This window comes from Crassostrea angulata, chromosome 4, assembly GCF_025612915.1.
Source record: "Crassostrea angulata isolate pt1a10 chromosome 4, ASM2561291v2, whole genome shotgun sequence".
Classification (NCBI taxonomy): domain Eukaryota; kingdom Metazoa; phylum Mollusca; class Bivalvia; order Ostreida; family Ostreidae; genus Magallana; species Magallana angulata.
The window spans coordinates 38,862,086-38,880,410 of record NC_069114.1 but is presented as its reverse complement, the minus strand read 5'-3'; the positions used below and the strand labels follow the sequence as shown (position 1 = coordinate 38,880,410).

General features: G+C 33.2%; 1 protein-coding gene across 7 annotated transcripts; it reads left to right on the top strand.

The window, feature by feature from the left end:
- The first annotated feature begins 541 nt into the window (after positions 1-541).
- LOC128181334 (exocyst complex component 4-like) lies at positions 542-16,162 on the top strand. 7 transcript variants are annotated; one of them, XM_052849693.1, is made up of 32 exons: positions 542-666; positions 1,026-1,066; positions 1,205-1,293; positions 1,457-1,519; positions 1,675-1,813; positions 1,948-2,036; positions 2,317-2,393; positions 2,520-2,646; positions 2,739-2,893; positions 2,975-3,045; positions 3,499-3,628; positions 4,614-4,634; positions 6,622-6,693; positions 7,027-7,164; positions 7,442-7,522; positions 7,821-7,908; positions 8,081-8,144; positions 8,484-8,584; positions 8,995-9,024; positions 9,761-9,778; positions 11,030-11,103; positions 11,337-11,475; positions 11,802-11,883; positions 12,124-12,141; positions 12,812-13,022; positions 13,524-13,607; positions 13,983-14,014; positions 14,218-14,332; positions 14,475-14,593; positions 14,684-14,779; positions 15,248-15,359; positions 15,723-16,162. In XM_052849693.1, the coding sequence occupies exons 1-32, from the start codon at positions 613-615 to the stop codon at positions 15,897-15,899; spliced, it is 2,907 nt and encodes a 968-aa protein (XP_052705653.1). In that variant the 5' UTR covers positions 542-612; the 3' UTR covers positions 15,900-16,162. The 7 variants fall into 7 exon arrangements, with proteins under 7 accessions (XP_052705653.1, XP_052705656.1, XP_052705657.1 ...); XM_052849696.1 differs by lacking the exon at positions 4,614-4,634; XM_052849697.1 differs by lacking the exon at positions 8,995-9,024.
- The last annotated feature ends 2,163 nt before the right edge of the window (positions 16,163-18,325 follow it).

Sequence of the window (18,325 nt, the reverse complement as noted above, 5' to 3'; positions counted from 1 at the left end):
GTTTCCGGATGGTTGACATTGCTTGTATTTCAGGCGCCATCCTCCCTAAGTGAAAAAACCATCCATATATGTTACTTCAATTTAAAAAGACCCACGGCTAACTGGTTCTTGTACCCCTCCCAGTCTCCACAGGGGAAATTCTATAATGTTCTACCTATAACCTTTTATAAGTTTATTAAACCATGAACGTACGTCAAATATTTACCTATGATTGAAGGCACCTGCTTTTGGTTATAGAATGTATCATTCGTTTGTTTCTCGGCTAACACTTTTCGTTTACAAATTGGTTGATTAAATAAATTTTGCATTTTACAACGAAGCATGATGCATAATAAGTATATAACTCATATAGGCGAGAAAAATAAACAACTTTAGAGGAAAATTATTGTGATTTTCTAAAATTTAATTCATTGGGCCACACCAATATACATTCGTAATTTCAAATGATTTAACAAAAGCTGAAAAGTCTGAAAGTATTGCCTTTAAACCCAGCCTCTGTATTTTTTAATCGTGTCATACGAAGAAACATTCATATCGGGCGCGTTGTTACATTATCCTTCAAAACATCCGGTTTCCTCCCAGTTTCCAGATTTCTGTAAAAAAAATCAGAAAATGGAGAAAAATGGGGAAAAGGTCGCAAACCCAGCAGCAAAAGGAAGAGAAACTGTAAATCATATTTTATAAACGTGATTGTTACATTGAATTCTGCATGAAACGGTTCTTATTTGCAAATGTATACAGCGCGAATTTCCTCTAAACGTTTCTTTTTGTGCTTCCTCACAGCACAGTTCCCTCGCTTAACCTGAATCATTGTATCTTTTATGAAGATAACAGATTTAAAGAGTTGACACATTAAGTTCTGAAAATCATGGGAAACTTATACCATTTAAGTGAAATGAAGAAATTATGCCAAACCTAATTATAAATAGTTGTCATTTGCACTGCCACATTAAGGTTATCATTTTCTTTACACAGTTAATTAATTAAATTTATACATTAATGTAACTTGTTGTCATTCTTTGTAGTCTGAGTTTTTGATGGCAATTGTCAGAACTTTATCAACAAGGTAAGACTGAATTGTGGCAATCATACAGTACATTTAGAAGAATCATTATTATTTCATTTCTTATCCTTTATTACAATTGAAAGTTATCTTTAAAGTATTTGTAGCATGATTTTTTTTTTAATGTTTTGTGATTTTTAGTGCTGACTTCCAACAAAGAGAAAAGGAAAAGGCAAGGATAGAGAAGACTTTTACAGAAAGTGACAAAAAACTTGGAGAACTTGTTTCAGGTGCGTGTTGCTTAATTGCTGAAAAAAATCTTATATCAAGCTATTAAAGCTGCTTGATTTGATTTTTGATTACATGTATTTAGATTTGAGGTTTTATCGGGACACTCCTCTATTGATGTCAAACTTGCAGTAATCACAGCTTGTTATATTTTTTTTTTTAAAGAAAACTATCAGGACCTCACCCAGATTACACAAGACTTCAGCACCATCAGTAAATCAGTCAACGGTAAGACTATGTGTTACTTTTCATTTGATTCTACCTGAGTACAGATAAATGTAAATATACCGATAGTAGGTTTAGTTCAGTGTTCTTTGTCGTTTGATTTACTTAGAAATGAAGCTGTAGACAGCTGTTAATAAGTTGGTACATGTTTTTTACAGAGGCTAGAGAGAAGATAAAGAAGATCAAGGATGACCTCAGCAGCTGTAAGACTCTGTTACACTGTAAGAGGGATGAACTCCGTCGACTCTGGATAGAAGGAGTGGAACAGAAAACGATGGTTGCCATGTTAGATCAGATGTAAGAAAACTATCCTAAAACACAACTACTAGTTTTGTAAGACTTTTAACTAGCAAGGTAATATGAATATTAAATTTAAAGTAAAAAATTTTTTTCCTCTGTACCTTTGCACGAATGTTATCTTTTTTATCCAGAGAACAAATCAAAGAGGTTCCAACAAAACTAGATAACCTTCTTCTGAAGAAGCACTATCTCCATGGAACTGAATTAGTGGTCAACGCTGGTAAGTGATTGCTGTAGTCACACTCTACTTTAGGAAGATTTTTGTTTTTTTTTTATTTTTTATTTCCATTCATATGCTTGTACTGAGAGTATTGATAGAGTTAATTGCTTTGAAAGCTGATGTATTCATTTTTGCTTGTTAATTCAAGATTGATAAATCTCTGAAGCATTTCTGAATCACCAATGCATGTAATATCTAATAATGTAATACAAAAAATGAAATAACAGTACACAGAATTACATGGAAAAACTCATAGGATGTTTGTTTTACTCTTCTGCAGTTGCAAAATTAGAGAATCAACTGGTTGGTGTGGAAGCTTTAAGAGATTTGAAAGCAGAACTTATCACAAGAAAAGAGGTATGTTACAATGTACATGTTTATTTGTGCTATATACCTGTAGACAAACTTTGTTCTGTTTGTTTTATTCTGGTGTTTTATTTATCAAATTTTTTTATTAAACTTGTAAAATGTCTCATTTTGTAGCAATTACATGAGGTATTGATTGAGGAACTCAATAGACAGATTTACATAAAGTCTCAGACACCCAACTTCTCCTCCCTCCCAGGGAAAAAAGGGGGCAGTGTAGCAAAACAAGATACCTTAAAAAGAAGTGAGTTATTTGTATTGTGGAATTGAAAAATGGAAATAAGAAAATTTGTTTAATGCTTATATAATTGTGAGTATTATCGGGGTATTTTGTAGAAGAAAGGAATGGTGTGCCACCTCCAGAGAAGATTGAGTTTGGCAAGGAAGTCAAAGAAGATTTGAACTCAGACCCTGAGGATGATCCTACCCACTTCATTGCCATTTTAGTGGAGTCCCTTTACATGCTGAGAAAAATTCCAGAGGCAGCTGAGGTAGGATTTGATTTATAAAATTATCGCTCAGTTTTCTCCTCACCTTTCTTGATCATGCAGATTTGAAAATTTACTTTTTAGGGATTAAAAGTCAGAATTCAACCAGAGCTCTCAGCTATTGTAGCCAGAACCTCACAGCTTCTATTGGAAAGGTACACATGTAAATGTGACATTGTCATTCCATTAACTCTTTCAGACATCAGAATTGACTATATATTACAGTTACAAAGAAATCATTGTAAACTATATATCTACCAATATGTGTTAGTCATGTATGCTGCGATAATTTTCAGTGAGTTTTGCAGACAACCTCTGCTTTCCAATTTTTATCACACAGCAACACAAAAATGCAGTATGATCATTGTGGATTAAATTTTACTGGTATACATGTACTTGCTAACTCAGCAACATTTTGTTGGTTGCAACCGCAAAATCACAATACTATTACCCTCCATAACTAATAACCTGGGGTTCAAAGTTATTTTCTGCAAAATCCTTTTACCAGCTAACTGACCTGTTGAATTGGCCGTTTGCAAAAAAGAAATGTGATTATGTCACATACAGTACTTGGTTTACTAATAATAATGAGCCTGGTGTTTTTACAGTACCTCCAATCAAGTGGATGCCTCCAACCAATCCCAGTGTCTGCTGGACCTGTTAGAAAATATCTTCCATCAGTTCCGCTTCGTCGCCCACATGCACAAGATGGTTCTAAGAAATCTAGACAGGATCATTGTAAGTCTAAATGCTTAATAACAGTTTTTGTGTTATATGATTTAATCTCTTAGATTTACCTTTAAATCAGAGTATATTTTATATTCATAGTAGAGATTATTTAAACATTGATTTCGCCGTAGTTGTGGTATATATTTATGTTCTTGATTCTGAAGATTTTAATTTTTAAAGTGTTGATTTCCATGGTTGTTCAAAGATTACTGTACTATGTACTTCATGCATATTCTATTCTATTGATAAGAATTTGCTCTTTATTTTAAATTTTTGTTGTATGAAAAAATATGTCAGCATATACATGTAAATGTACATGTAAATAGAAAGAAAATTACTATCAAATTTTTGGATCACAATACTTTGAAATAGTTTCTTAAATCAACAGAAAAATACTTAATTATGATAGATCCAGTAGCATGATGCATAAGAAGGATATAAGTTTCATAGGCAAACTGATATGCAATTTTGGATAAAGAATTTAATTTTCAAAAATTTAATTTGATAAAAATGAACAAAATCTCCAGACGGATTCACTTATGAGTCATGATCTGCTGTTCACAAGCTCAATACTTCAACCACTGAGCTATGATGATATACAACTAAATCAATTGATTCAAACAATTACAATGTATACGAAATATTTACATGTAAACCACCATCTTGTGAGGTAGTCTTTAAAATTATAAGTCTTGATGTAGTGAGGTACCTTAAAAAATAAAATGTCTGTTGTATCTTGAATCTGAATGTTTTGGATAAACTAGTACCTGTACTGTATATTTTGCTTTGACTGGAATTTTCAGGTGTCTGGTGTTTTTACTGTAAGAAGCCCTTTTCTTCAGTTAGTTTAGTTTCTAGTGCCATGTGACTTTTTGTCCGTGTTGCTTGGCAGTTCATCACAAGTTCACAGTTCTGTTTGCATCTTCCCTTAAATTCAGTTTGTTAATCAACTACAATACTTTTTACAAAAAACTGTGTTTCTATTTTACACAAGACGGCAGGAGGCCAAAAGGAGGTAACTTGTGTACAAAAATGTTTTTTGAATGCCCTGAATTCTCCCCATTATTTCTTTTTTACCTCGAAGATACTTTTCACTTGAATGTCATTTTCTTTAATTATATTTTTTGCTTTGGAAATTCAACAGTTTGATTTCTCTATTTATGATTGCTTGATTTCAATACAGTGGATGAATTATCACACAATTTCTTTGAATGACTATTTATTACTATACAGCATGGCAAGAACTTTGACTGAAGTACCTTAATAGCAACATATTAAGTGGCTCTACTTCCTACTAAGTGTTATTTTTATTATGATAACAATATATACTTTTTTATAGGTTGTCCAACCCTCAGTCCACTAAATGAATAGATTGAAATCAAAAGAATCTTTCCATGTGATTTAAAAAGTTTAAGCATTAATTACTGCTCAACTTATCAAGTTATTATGTGAAGAATATGAACAACAATGTAACAATTTCAAAATCTTAACAAAGTGGACCAGATAATCAAACCCATAACCTTTTATTACGAAGGAACAGTGATCAATGTCCTATACCCATTGCGATTACCTTTTTGAAATAAAACACTCTTAGACTATAAAGACTACTACAGTGATTTTATTTTTATTTTAAATGATCTACATGTACATGCATTTATAGTAATAGTTACAAGATTCAAGAGTTATCAAACCCAATCTAATTAAAATTAGATGTTAGATTAGTTTGATTTCTCTATTTATGATTGCTTGATTTCAATACAGTGGATGAATTATCACACAATTTCTTTGAATGACTATTTATTACTATACAGCATGGCAAGAACTTTGACTGAAGTACCTTAATAGCAACATATTAAGTGGCTCTACTTCCTACTAAGTGTTATTTTTATTATGATAACAATATATACTTTTTTATAGGTTGTCCAACCCTCAGTCCACTAAATGAATAGATTGAAATCAAAAGAATCTTTCCATGTGATTTAAAAAGTTTAAGCATTAATTACTGCTCAACTTATCAAGTTATTATGTGAAGAATATGAACAACAATGTAACAATTTCAAAATCTTAACAAAGTGGACCAGATAATCAAACCCATAACCTTTTATTACGAAGGAACAGTGATCAATGTCCTATACCCATTGCGATTACCTTTTTGAAATAAAACACTCTTAGACTATAAAGACTACTACAGTGATTTTATTTTTATTTTAAATGATCTACATGTACATGCATTTATAGTAATAGTTACAAGATTCAAGAGTTATCAAACCCAATCTAATTAAAATTAGATGTTAGATCTGCTCGCTTACTCGCTACGAGGAAGCAAGTGGATCTAACATAATTTTAATTAGATTGTATCAAACCTTGCTTAGGGATGGACAACCTTACTCTGAATGATTACCAATATTCATATTTCAACCTCTTGATGAAGCAATTAAAACAAAAGATTATGTTTTTGTTTGGAGGGGTAGGAATTGTATATGTTCTAGATAAATTTGCATATTTCAACTCATATATGCATTTCCTCATATTTAATGTTAACATGCTTAAGTTTTGAAAATCAGTTTACCGACTGAATTAATTTTGCCTCCTTACATTAGAGTGATGGGAAGCATGCCTAGTGTATCAATTTATTGCAGTTGCCTGTACCATCATGTTTGCTAGGATTTAATTTTGGTTCTTTTGTATGTGATAAAGTGGGTCTTGCTTAGGCTAAATGTGGTTTTGGTTAAATTACTGTGATGAGTAAAGTTGAGAGAGAGAGAGAGAGAGAGAGAAGGAGAGAGAGAGAGACAGAGAGAGAGACGGATGGACAGAGAATGTGTACAGTTGACAATATACATAATAAACATGTATCAATCAAGCAACATGTATACATCATTTAAACATTCTCCTTGTATAATCATGCTGTGTGTGGAATGATTAAAAGACAATATCATGAAACTAGTTTTCCTTTTGGACAGATTGATGGACATTCTCTTATATATGTGATATACTTCTAGGTTTCTGGTGTGCCAGTTCGTCAGGAATGTTTGTATGATATGACAGATGTGTGGTCCAAAATACAAGCCGTAGTAAGTCTTTATAGCATAAATGTACTCTTACCTTTGCAATTAATTTTTATTGCAAACATTATTTACTTGTTTAAAAAATTTTGACAAAACACTAATGTGTATACTTGTATAGATGGAGATATATCTACTAATTACAATACACTGTTTAACCATTTCAAAGCTACTTATTTTGAAATCTTTTGAATGACTTTGATTTTTGAAAAATTTACTTATAAGTATATATAGGGATAATTATCCAATCACAGAGTACATACATATTTGTGTGTGTGCATGTCTTCTTGTGTGTTAATAGAAAGCCACTTAATGGCTTATGTTGGCTGCTGTGTGTTTTAGGTGGAGTTACTGTTACGTGAGTATCTAGATGTGGAGAATACGTCGGCCTCCAGACAGAGGGCCCCCACCAGCTTTGATGAGCCCAGCACAGACATCAACTCCTTCTTTGCAAAAAAGCGACCAGCAAAACCTAAAAAAGTAAAGCAACATATCAGTATTTGGCAGAACCATGCTCATTAGTTCTGCGAATCCAGTCTTTTTCAAAATCATGCTCACTAAAATTTGAGTTCTTTACCTCTTTTATGAATTATATAAGAAATGAATAGATGTATAACATGTACTTAAGAATGCGAATGACTTGATAACATTCACAGGAGCAGACTTTTTTTGTATATACTTTTGTCCTACAGTTTATAATTTTGTACATATATATCGGTTAGCATGTCTAAGAATAGAGGTCCACTGTATTTTGTAGATGGCTTTGTTCCGATTTGATGCTTCGATCCATGCCATCAGTACAAACAGCTATGTGGATGACAGTAGGGCCTTTGATACAGTAAGTCACTTGAATGCCTCAATCAGCGTAAGCTGAAAAGTCGTACGTCCACGAAGTACTATTTTTCCTATATTAAGGTCATCAACATTTTGCCTATAGGCTCAAGCTCACCTGAGTTTTTCTGACCCCTTTATGTTTGGTACCTGCCTATCCTTGCAAATTTTTCACAATTTTCGTAATTCATCTGAAGCAATGAATTTACTTTTAAATATGATATCTCTTTTTTCTTTAGCAATTTTGCATTCCATGTTTGACCCTTTATTTAGGAAAGAATGACATACATGAGTATATATTGTAGGGAGACTTGTTCAGTAGCTCCCTGTTAGCTGAGATGGGTCTGGAGAAAAATCAGATGGTCTGTAAACCCAGTGTATACAATATCACAGGTAAGCTCAATCACATTTCTTGATCAAGTTATTATTTTACAGGCTTATTCTACTGAATTCTTAGGGAATTATTTTTTCAAGGGAGAAAACTTGAGAGGTGAAGTTATCAATTTTTCTTAAAGAGTATTTGTATTGCATTTAAATGAACCCTTTTTTTGTTCAAAATTTCCAGCAATCTTCAGGCCCCTGGAGTCATTCATAAGAGAGATAGAAGATGCCATTGCTTGTCAGGACGGGTAAATTATTTTTATATAATGAAAAACATTTGATGTACATGCTAATACTGGAATGTAAAATTTGCACCATATTTTTCACAAAATGCATTAAATTGTTAAGCATTCTTGCTGATTTATACAGACATTGCTTTACAGCCAAAGTATATGGATCCAACTCATTTTATTTTTTCAAATTCACTAAAAATGCTAATTGTCACCACATCCTTAAATAAGTTAATTATTTTGATCTATACCTTGACCATACAAATGCTGTAAATATTTGTTTCTACTTGATTTATGATTTTTAATTCATGGAGCTAGATTTAACAGTCAACAGATTAGTGTTTGACATTTTTTCAGGACCTCCAGTCTGCAGGCCTTTGTGACAGACTTTGTACAGAACATATTCCTGGGGCATGTCCATTACACTGTGTCTACAAGCATAACCTCGGCCACAAAAGGTAGAATATGTAACACAGTAAGATATAGTTCATAAACACTGCACAAAGTCGTAATTGACAGAATAAATTTTGTACCAGTATATTTATTTAATTGTTGAACACAATTTTCTGAAAATATGATTATAATTGGTAAATGTACGAAGGCAGCTTTTCAATAGATTTACCTGTAATTTTGTTGTGTGTAGGCACATAGTTGAACACAGAACTTCATCATGATGAATAGCCAATCAAATTAATGTACAGTTTTATACATTATGAATGTAATATTTAGTGCACCATTAAAAGTTGGCACTATTTATTTATGGTAACTCTGTTGTTCGGTGGAATATAAAAATATTGTAGAGGAAAAAAATTTTGTTCATTATTTTATGTAAAATATCCATTCATTCACATTATTTCCACTTTTTAAGATTTAATCCGCTACTACAAAAACCCTCAGAGTATGTATAGTTTTTAGTCACTAACACAAAGTCACATGTCTGTCACACATCTTGAGTTTGATCACAGAGTTAATTTAATTCTTTTTTTTTGTTTACACTTTTCAAGTTTTGTTTTAATTAATGAAATGATTACCGATAACTGCCAGATTTTATTTTCATTACAATGGGTGACAGATATGCAATTAACTTTCAATGCTAGTGACAACTTTTATTTTTGAATTTATAATATAACATCCTATTTAAACTTTTTATCTATTAGTAAGACTGCAGTTATACAATGTACATTGTATGCTATGCAAATAAATTTTCTCCATTTTTTCTTTTGATTCTGCTATAAAATAAAATTTTAAGTGTCTTTCCTTAGCTTTCATATTATTTTCTAAATTATGGCATGAAAAATGGAATGAATTAATTATTTTTATTAAATTCTTTAAAAAACTTTTTTCAGTCATTGTTCGATCTCAATTTTATTGAATTCTCAATTTGTAACCAGAGAATGCCCAAGACTGGGATTCAATGTTAAAAAGTCTGGTTTTACCCTTGTCAATTAAGTGAAACATACATTTTTTTATAACTGCTTTTGCTCAACAAAAATAATCTGCAAAAATAATGCATGATTTCAATTAAACTTTTTTCAGCAAGACAATTTATCTTCCCTTTAATTTTCCCATTCTCGCATTGTATGTAACACAGTATCTCTGATCAGAGTTCTCTTTCTTGTTTTTATCCTCTCCAGTCGATGAGGAGGATGAGAGTAAGTGGGCATGTCATGTGATTGTCATGTGACCCTGTATCTGCAGACCTGCACTCTAGATTTTTTTTTATTTCTTTTAGTATTAATTCACTCTTACAGATTCTGTATTAGTTTAACAGTTTTTATGGAATATGCTTTGCAACCTTTGTACATGTAAAATTATACTAAAACTATGGGTAAGATATATGTATACTCAATTCAAGGTATTTATCATGTATGAAGTAGATTCATGTACTCGGTGCAGTATGGATTCAAGTACATGTAAATAACTTGCATGTCATATTTTATTTTTATTTAATGTATACATATACATGTACTACATGTATTTAGAATGACAATATCTACTGGTACATAATAAATGTACATATATTATGAATATAACTTACGTTCCAATCATACGGTCTTACACATGAATCACTGGCTTGATATAAGTAGGTCTTACATGTAACAAGGCACTATATATTTTAAGATTATTTACACATTTTAACATTTTAAAAATCTCGCAGTTAAATATACAGAGACCACAGAGCTTGAAGTATGACTAAATTTTTGGCAGTAATGTACATATCGTATTTATTTTGATTTTTAAACAAAAAACTATTTCATTGTCTATATGCCTGTCTTTTATTTTGTACATGTATATTATATGATCTTTACAAAGTTAAGTACAATTTCATATACTGGTACTTCATTGAATTCTTCAGAACTAAAGAAAAATAGGGTGCATGTCTATTTGAACCATTTGATGATTAATTTGTTCACAACAATTAACATCCAGTCTTGACCTGCACCACGTATGATATTTGTATTTCAACAAATCAAGCTGATTGATCAAGTTTTAGAAGTATGTATGCAGTTAAAAAATTCATGGGGATAGATACAACCTTCCCTCCTTCATTCCAAAATACACAATGTATTGATGCAATATAACAAAAGTCTTTATACAGATTTGTTTGATTTTTTTTTTTCAAGTTTAAGTTTAAGTGTACATTCTGATTGTGTGTAAGTGTTGTTTTTTTTTATATGAATGTGAACTTGTTAACCCTGTTTTAGTTGTGTTTTATTACTTACTTACATGTTAACATGACTTGTCTGTCAAGTTCTATTCATAAGTCTAATGTCATTTCTATTTTTCAACCAAAGTACATGTACATGTGTATGTACACCTGTAATTGTGATTCAACCTGTTGATTTCATACCTTTTAAAGTTATCTTATGCCTTATTTGATATTTATATCTGCATTTTTGTAGGCTTTGATGCTTTGCGGCATGTTGTGGATCATAAAACCCAAAAGGAACTCGGCGTAAACAGACCTTTACTAACGGTACGGACATGTTATTGTATACACTCGTAGATTTGTATTGTATTCCATAATAATAGCCAGAAACCATGTAAACTACATGTGGTTTTCATATTTTTAAAGATGATATGCTTTTGATATACCTTTATTTTTCACATAAGAAGCCTGAAATAAAATTACTACATGTACTAGTATTGATATTTACTGAAGGGTGTTATCAATATATAAGCTTTATATTTATTTTATTTTTTTAACAGAGTACAGTTACCGTTGACAAGAATTTACAAGAACTGAGGGAGCTGATGCAGGATTTACCTGACTACGCGGACCAGTTCCTCAACATGATCTGTAACACACTGAAGGAGTACAGGGACACCTGCCACTCGGCTTACAGGGGTCAGTATAAGCAAGCTCACTGGGCACCTGTTATATACTCGCCTAAGTAAAAATTGTCAAAAAGGGCACCTGTATATTCATTTGGAATGGTTTTATTCAAAGTAACATAGAGGGAGATGTCAAAAAAAAGGATTTTTATATTCAATTTGAATCAATATTTTTAAAAAAAATTCCATTTAGGGGAGATAATAACTGTTAATGTAGAGAATAGTTGTGCTTCTTGAATTTTTTTAAACTCACATGTTGAACTTGTATACCTCATATATGCTAATCAAGTATATTGCAGATACATGTATATTGCTCATGTTGATCCTTTTGATTTGTAGAAATTGTTCAGTATGATTCTGATGAGAGAAGAGTGATAAGTGCCATGTGGGCCAAAGATGAAGACATCAGTCGCTTTCTCAGGTAGACATATTGGGTTAATTTTTTTAATAAAGAACAGTATAGGCACAGCTACATGTATCATCAAAAAATTTTTCTTTCTCTGAATGGCCTTTGAAACACGTTTGACTCAGTCATTTTCAGTTCTTATTTCTTTTTCTACATATAAACTTTCAGATTATGCAAGTGAACAAGATTTCCTATCATATTTCATTTGAGTTGCATTTAAGATTGCTAATTTTGTCATTTTTCGTTTGAATTAAGTTTCAGTTATGAAGTCAGGTAGAATGTTTTGTTTTATGCACATATCAACAGTCAAGGCTTTTGAAACTTACGATACAAAAAAGTCCCTACCTTCACATCCCTATTCTACCATGCTCTTACATCCAGTATCTGCACAGCAGCAGACTTTTTGCACATATATATACATGTATTTGAGAATTGTTATTTGATTGCATTACAAGTTTTATATACACATGACACATCCTGTTCCTTTTTATGATAAATCCTCTACACATTTTGCGATAAGTGGAGAAAAAACCAAACTACCAGATAATATAATATTACTAGACAGTAAAACACAGTTAAAGGGATCAAACAGATAAGCAACTATTATAACTGTAATATGTTATGTCAGCTCAGTCTATAATACAATTGTAAGATTATGGGAATAGAGGGGAATGAAACTAACTTCACTATAAGTGTGGATATTTTATAAGCATATTTGCTGTTTACTGTATACTTTTGATATCAATTTATAAATGTACATGTGTACATCATAAAGTAATTAACACTTATACAGTATCTTTTGAAGATATACATGTACATGTAAATCACATACATATATGTGTATGTATGGTTTTTTTGTTGTCTTACTAAGATAATAGATGATACATATATATCTTATACCGTACATGTACCTGTAATTATGTTGCTTTGGTGTTTATACCAGATCCCTGCCCAGCTGGCGGTCCCTCCAGTCGTCCCGGGGTCAGGAACTGGCCAGTGAGGACGTGTGTTCCGAGGAGGAAATCAAGGCCCTCAACTCCAAGGAGGCCCAGATACTGATCAGTAATCTCACTTCATCCGACGGCCTGATCCAACAGGAAATCATCACGGACGTCACGCAAATGAGGACCATCGCCAATGTTCATGAAAGCTTGGTGAGTTCTTCAGTTTATTGCAGTGGTCTTATGGATGCTAGGTGATCAACATTTCTTCTATGTAATAACTTTTAGGGCCAAACTCTACGAGGCACTTGAATGAAGCACATAATCTCTGTTCTTGGTACATGCAGTCTCATTCATACTTCACACAGAGAGCTTGTCAGTTGCAGGTAGAGTGTGCAGTGGCCATGAGCTAAGTTTCTTGTCAAAGATGATGGTTATAGCAGATATCTTTGAATTCCAGTTTCTTTCCCTATTGCACAATTTTGTACAGACTTTGCCAAAAGACTGTCCATAGGTTAAGAATATCTTGAATCTTGAAATCAAGTTTCTGGGTCAAAGGTCAAGGTCATAACAGATCTCTTTGAAAAATCTTTGTCCAAACGATTATTTTTTTTCTGTTTAGTCCAATTTTGCTTAGACTTTACGTAAAAACTGTCTGTAGGTGAGTGATGTGCAGTGAGTTTAAATCAAGTTTTGTTTTTATTTGGTGTACAGGAATGGTTCTTCAATAGGATGAAGGACTTCTCCAATGGTTTGTCAGCGAGATCTACTGCCACTGCAGCTGAAACAGCAGCATCTGTAAGTGAATCTTACTGGTTTTTGCTTAGAATCTGAACATTTGCAAAGTATCTTGCCTAAACTTTGAGTACATTTGCTGTCCATTAATTGTAATAAAGGAGCTGTACTCTTGAGGTGTTTACCTCAGAATACCTCCTCCATTCTTCTCTTTGTTAATAAAGTTTCTGGATAATATTTTTGTTGATATTTATTTAATTTATGTAGGATAGAGTTTGGACTACTAAACATGTATTTAGGTCATCAGAGATCTTACTATTCTGTAAATAATTCATCAGTATGGAAATGAAAATTGTCCGTACTTCAGTGTTAATATGTATAGTTTAATGTTATAGCTTTTTGCATGATCTTTTTTAGTATTTGTATGAATTTTTACAGGAATATCCACCTGTATCTGAAAAGACATTAGGGTATGTTTACTCAATGTTTTATTTGACATGTTTACATATTGATACTCTTGTATATTTAGATGTACTTTTAAATGTATTGCATGTTTATATGTCAGAATATCCTATTTTAGGGAAGTTAAGCATTTATCATTTTAAGATTGGTTAAATTAATTGTACATTGTACATGTTTACTCAAGATTAATTATTTCCTTGTGTAATTGTAGCTCCTTGAAGAATCTAGTAAAGGATTTCCAGGACTTAGCAGAAATATGTCTTCTGCTTCTTCATCTGGAGGTCAGAGTTCACTGTTTTTACTTCCTGCTGCCAGTCGCCAAGCAGGTTAGTGAAAGCCAGTGGTATAATGTGTTACCTGTACTTTTCCTGCAAAATTAAGTTACTGCATTCCAGTAGTGTTATACTTTATTTCATGTCTTTCTGTGTTATTCTAATTAAACTATATGCCAGTATTGTGTTGTTTCAGTCAAACTATGCAGGCCCAATAGATGACCTTGATCCAGATTCCAATGTGCTGAAACTGAACAAAGATTTAACCAGTATGGAAGAGGTGTTGCAACAGAGTCTACAACCTAAAAAATTTAAGTAAGACAATTCAATAAATAATCAATGTATATCAAAGATAAATATATTTTCAAAATATCTTGAACAATTTGTTTTTAACTTTTATTTCAGATACATATTTGAAAGTCTTGGATTTTTAGTGGCATCCATATTGATGAACAGCATTCAGTATATGAAGAAAATCAATGAAAATGGCATCAAAAAGATGTGAGTTCTTTCATTTACATAATACTGTTTTATTTAGATTGTCTGTTTTACAAGCTAGGCCCATGAATGATTTATCCCTATCTTTGAACAGCTCATTACATGTTTAGATCTGCCAATCAATACAAGTTTTCATAAAAACTTGCCGATTTGCATTCAATGCTCAAATAATTGTGTAAAATGTGCTCTTTGGTTGTAGATATAAACAATGTGTACTTGTATGTTCTTGAAAAAGATAGAGACTATTGTTTGTATGTTGATCGAAATCATTATCAGTGTACGCCTGTGGCCCCAAAAAGTGTAGCTTCTTACTCTTTTGTATTGAAAGGAATAAGAGGGTCAGCATTTGATTTTATTGTCCTAAAAACAATCTGTTTTGGTAGATCATACAGTACGACTAAGTAGTACACATTTTGTATTGTTTGTTGTATGAATACACTACATTTGTGTAATTGTGTGTTACCTGTACAGGTGTAGGAATCTCTTTGCCATACAGCAGAACCTGACCAATATAACAATGTCCAGGGAGTCAGACCTAGATCACGCCAGGCAGTACTACGAGCTCTTGTACATCAACCCAGATGTAAGCAAAAGGAACAACATCATGCATAGTTTCTAAATGCTAGAAATATACATGTATTATAGTTTTGATATTTCATACAATGTGAAAAATTTCACTGCAAAGGCTTACAGCAATAAATAAAACAAAAAGCTTTTATGCTCAAAATGTCAATGATCAAAAGTTACAAATAGATTCAAAATGAGTGTAAAGTGAAATAGTTAAAGTCATACATTACACATATTATACTTGATTTTTGAAATGCCACATGACTAAAGAGGGTTTGGTTACAAAATTAATAAAATTTCACAGTCACTGACTCCCTTCTGATTTGTATCATTAGACATTGAAATTGAAAATAATGTCAATTGTTTTTTCATGTTACAGGATGTGATAACAATGATTGCAGAGAAAGGATGTCAATACACATTCCAGGAATACACCGAGTTAGTTAAGCTGCATCACCGGAGTCACCCCGCCCTGTCTCCCAGTCAGCTCGAGCAACGCATGCAGAAACTCAAGGAGGTGATCTTCAAAACTCCCAATGGAGAACACACACCCTGACAGACTCTGTAAAAATGATGGATGAGAGAGAGAGAGAGAGAGAGAGAGAGAGAGAGAGAGAGAGAGAGAGAGAGAGAGAGAGAGAGAGAGAGAGAGAGAGCATTGTGGAGAGATAGGCATTGTGGAAAGTTGTGGAAACTCCACAAACATTCTTCATTGTGATAGTGCTTTAAATGTGCAATAACTCATTTTGTTTTGTTAGCTGTATAACAGATAATATGATTTTAACTTATATAAGATTAAAATTGACTTCTTCAAATTCAGTTGTTTTCAGTTTTATTTAAATCTTACATATTGAAGGATATTTCATACTTTTCAAGTATTTTGTATTTCACAGTGAGCGTTTTAGCTCACCTGAGCTGAAAGCTCAAGTGAGCTATTCTGATCTTCTCAAGAACTACTGGGCCAATTTCAACCAAACTTGGCACAAATCATCCTTAGGCAAAGGGGATTCAAAGTTGTGAAAATTAAGGGTCACACTCGTTTTCAAGGGGAGATAATTAGAAATTAATGAAAAATTTCGAGAAATTTTCAAAAATCTTCTTCTCAAGAACCAGAAAGCCAGGAAAGCTGAAACTTGTGTGGAAGCATCCTCAGGTAGTGTAGATTCAAAGTTGTGAAATTCATGACCCCCGGGGGTAGGGTGGGGCCACAATGGGGGGTCAAAATTTTACATAGGAATATATAGAGTAAATTTTTAAAAATCTTCTTCTCAACAACTAATAAGCCAGGAAAGCTGAAACTTGTGTGGAAGCATCCTCAGGTAGTGTAGATTCAAAGTTGTGAAATTCATGATCCCTGGGGGTAGAGTGGGGCCACAATGGGGGGTTTAAGATTTACATAGGAATATATAGAGTAAATCTTTAAAAATCTTCTTCTCAGAAACTAATCAGCCAGGAAAGCTGAAACTTGTGTGGAAGTATCCTCAGGTAGTGCAGATTCAAAGTTGTAAAATTCATGATCCCTGGGGGTAGGGTGGGGCCACAATGGGGGGTCGAAGTTTTACATAGGAATATATAGAGTAAATTTTTAAAAATCTTCTTCTCAGAAACTAATCAGCCAGGAAAGCTGAAACTTGTGTGGAAGCATCCGCAGGTAGCTTAGATTCAAAGTTGTGAAAATCATGACCCCCGGGAGTAGGGTGGGGCCACATTGGGGGGGGGGGTCGAATTTTTACATAGGAATATAGAGTAAATCTTCAAAAATCTTCTTCTCAGAAACTAATCAGCCAGGAAAGCTGAAACTTATGTGAAAGCATTCTCAGGTAGTGTAGATTCAAAGTTGTGAAATTCATGACCCCTGGATGTAGGGTGGGGCCACAATGGGGAGTCGAAGTTTTACATAGGGATATATAGAGTAAATTTTTAAAAATCTTCTTCTCAGAAACTAATCAGCCAGGAAAGCTGAAACTTGTGAAGAAGCATTCTCAGGTATTGTAGATTTAAAGTTGTGAAAATCATGACCCTCGGGGGTAGGGTGGGGCCACAATGGGAGTCGAAGTTTTACATAGGAATATATAGAGTAAATTTTTAAAAATCTTCTTCTCAGAAACTAATCAGCCAGGAAAGCTGAAACTTGTGTGGAAGTATACTCAGGTAGTGCAGATTCAAAGTTGTGAAAATCATGACCCCCGGGGGTAGGGTAAGGCCACAATGGGGTGGTTGAAGTTTTACATAGGAATATATAGAGTAAATTTTTAAAAATCTTCTTCTCAGAAACTAATCAGCCAGGAAAGCTGAAACTTATGTGAAAGCATTCTCAGGTAGTGTAGATTCAAAGTTGTGAAATTCATGACCCCTGGATGTAGGGTGGGGCCACAATGGGGAGTCGAAGTTTTACATAGGGATATATAGAGTAAATTTTTAAAAATCTTCTTCTCAGAAACTAATCAGCCAGGAAAGCTGAAACTTGTGAAGAAGCATTCTCAGGTAGTGTAAATTCAAAGTTGTGAAAATCATGACCCCCGGGGGTAGGGTGGGGCCACAATGGGAGTCGAAGTTTTACATAGGAATATATAGAGTAAATTTTTTAAAATCTTCTTCTCAGAAACTAATCAGCCAGGAAAGCTGAAACTTGTGTGGAAGTATACTCAGGTAGTGTAGATTCAAAGTTGTGAAAATCATGACCCCCGGGGGTAGGGTAAGGCCACAATGGGGTGGTTGAAGTTTTACATAGGAATATATAGAGTAAATCTTTAAAAATCTTCTTCTCAGAAACTAATCAGCCAGGAAAGCTGAAACTTGTGTGGAAGCATTCTCAGGTAGTGTAGATTCAAAGTTGTGAAAATCATGATCCCCAGGGGTAGGGTGGGGCCACAATGGGGGGTCGAAGTTTTACATAGGAATCTATAGAGTAAATCTTTAAAAATCTTCTTCTCAGAAACTAATCAGCCAGGAAAGCTGAAACTTGCGTGGAAGCATTCTCAG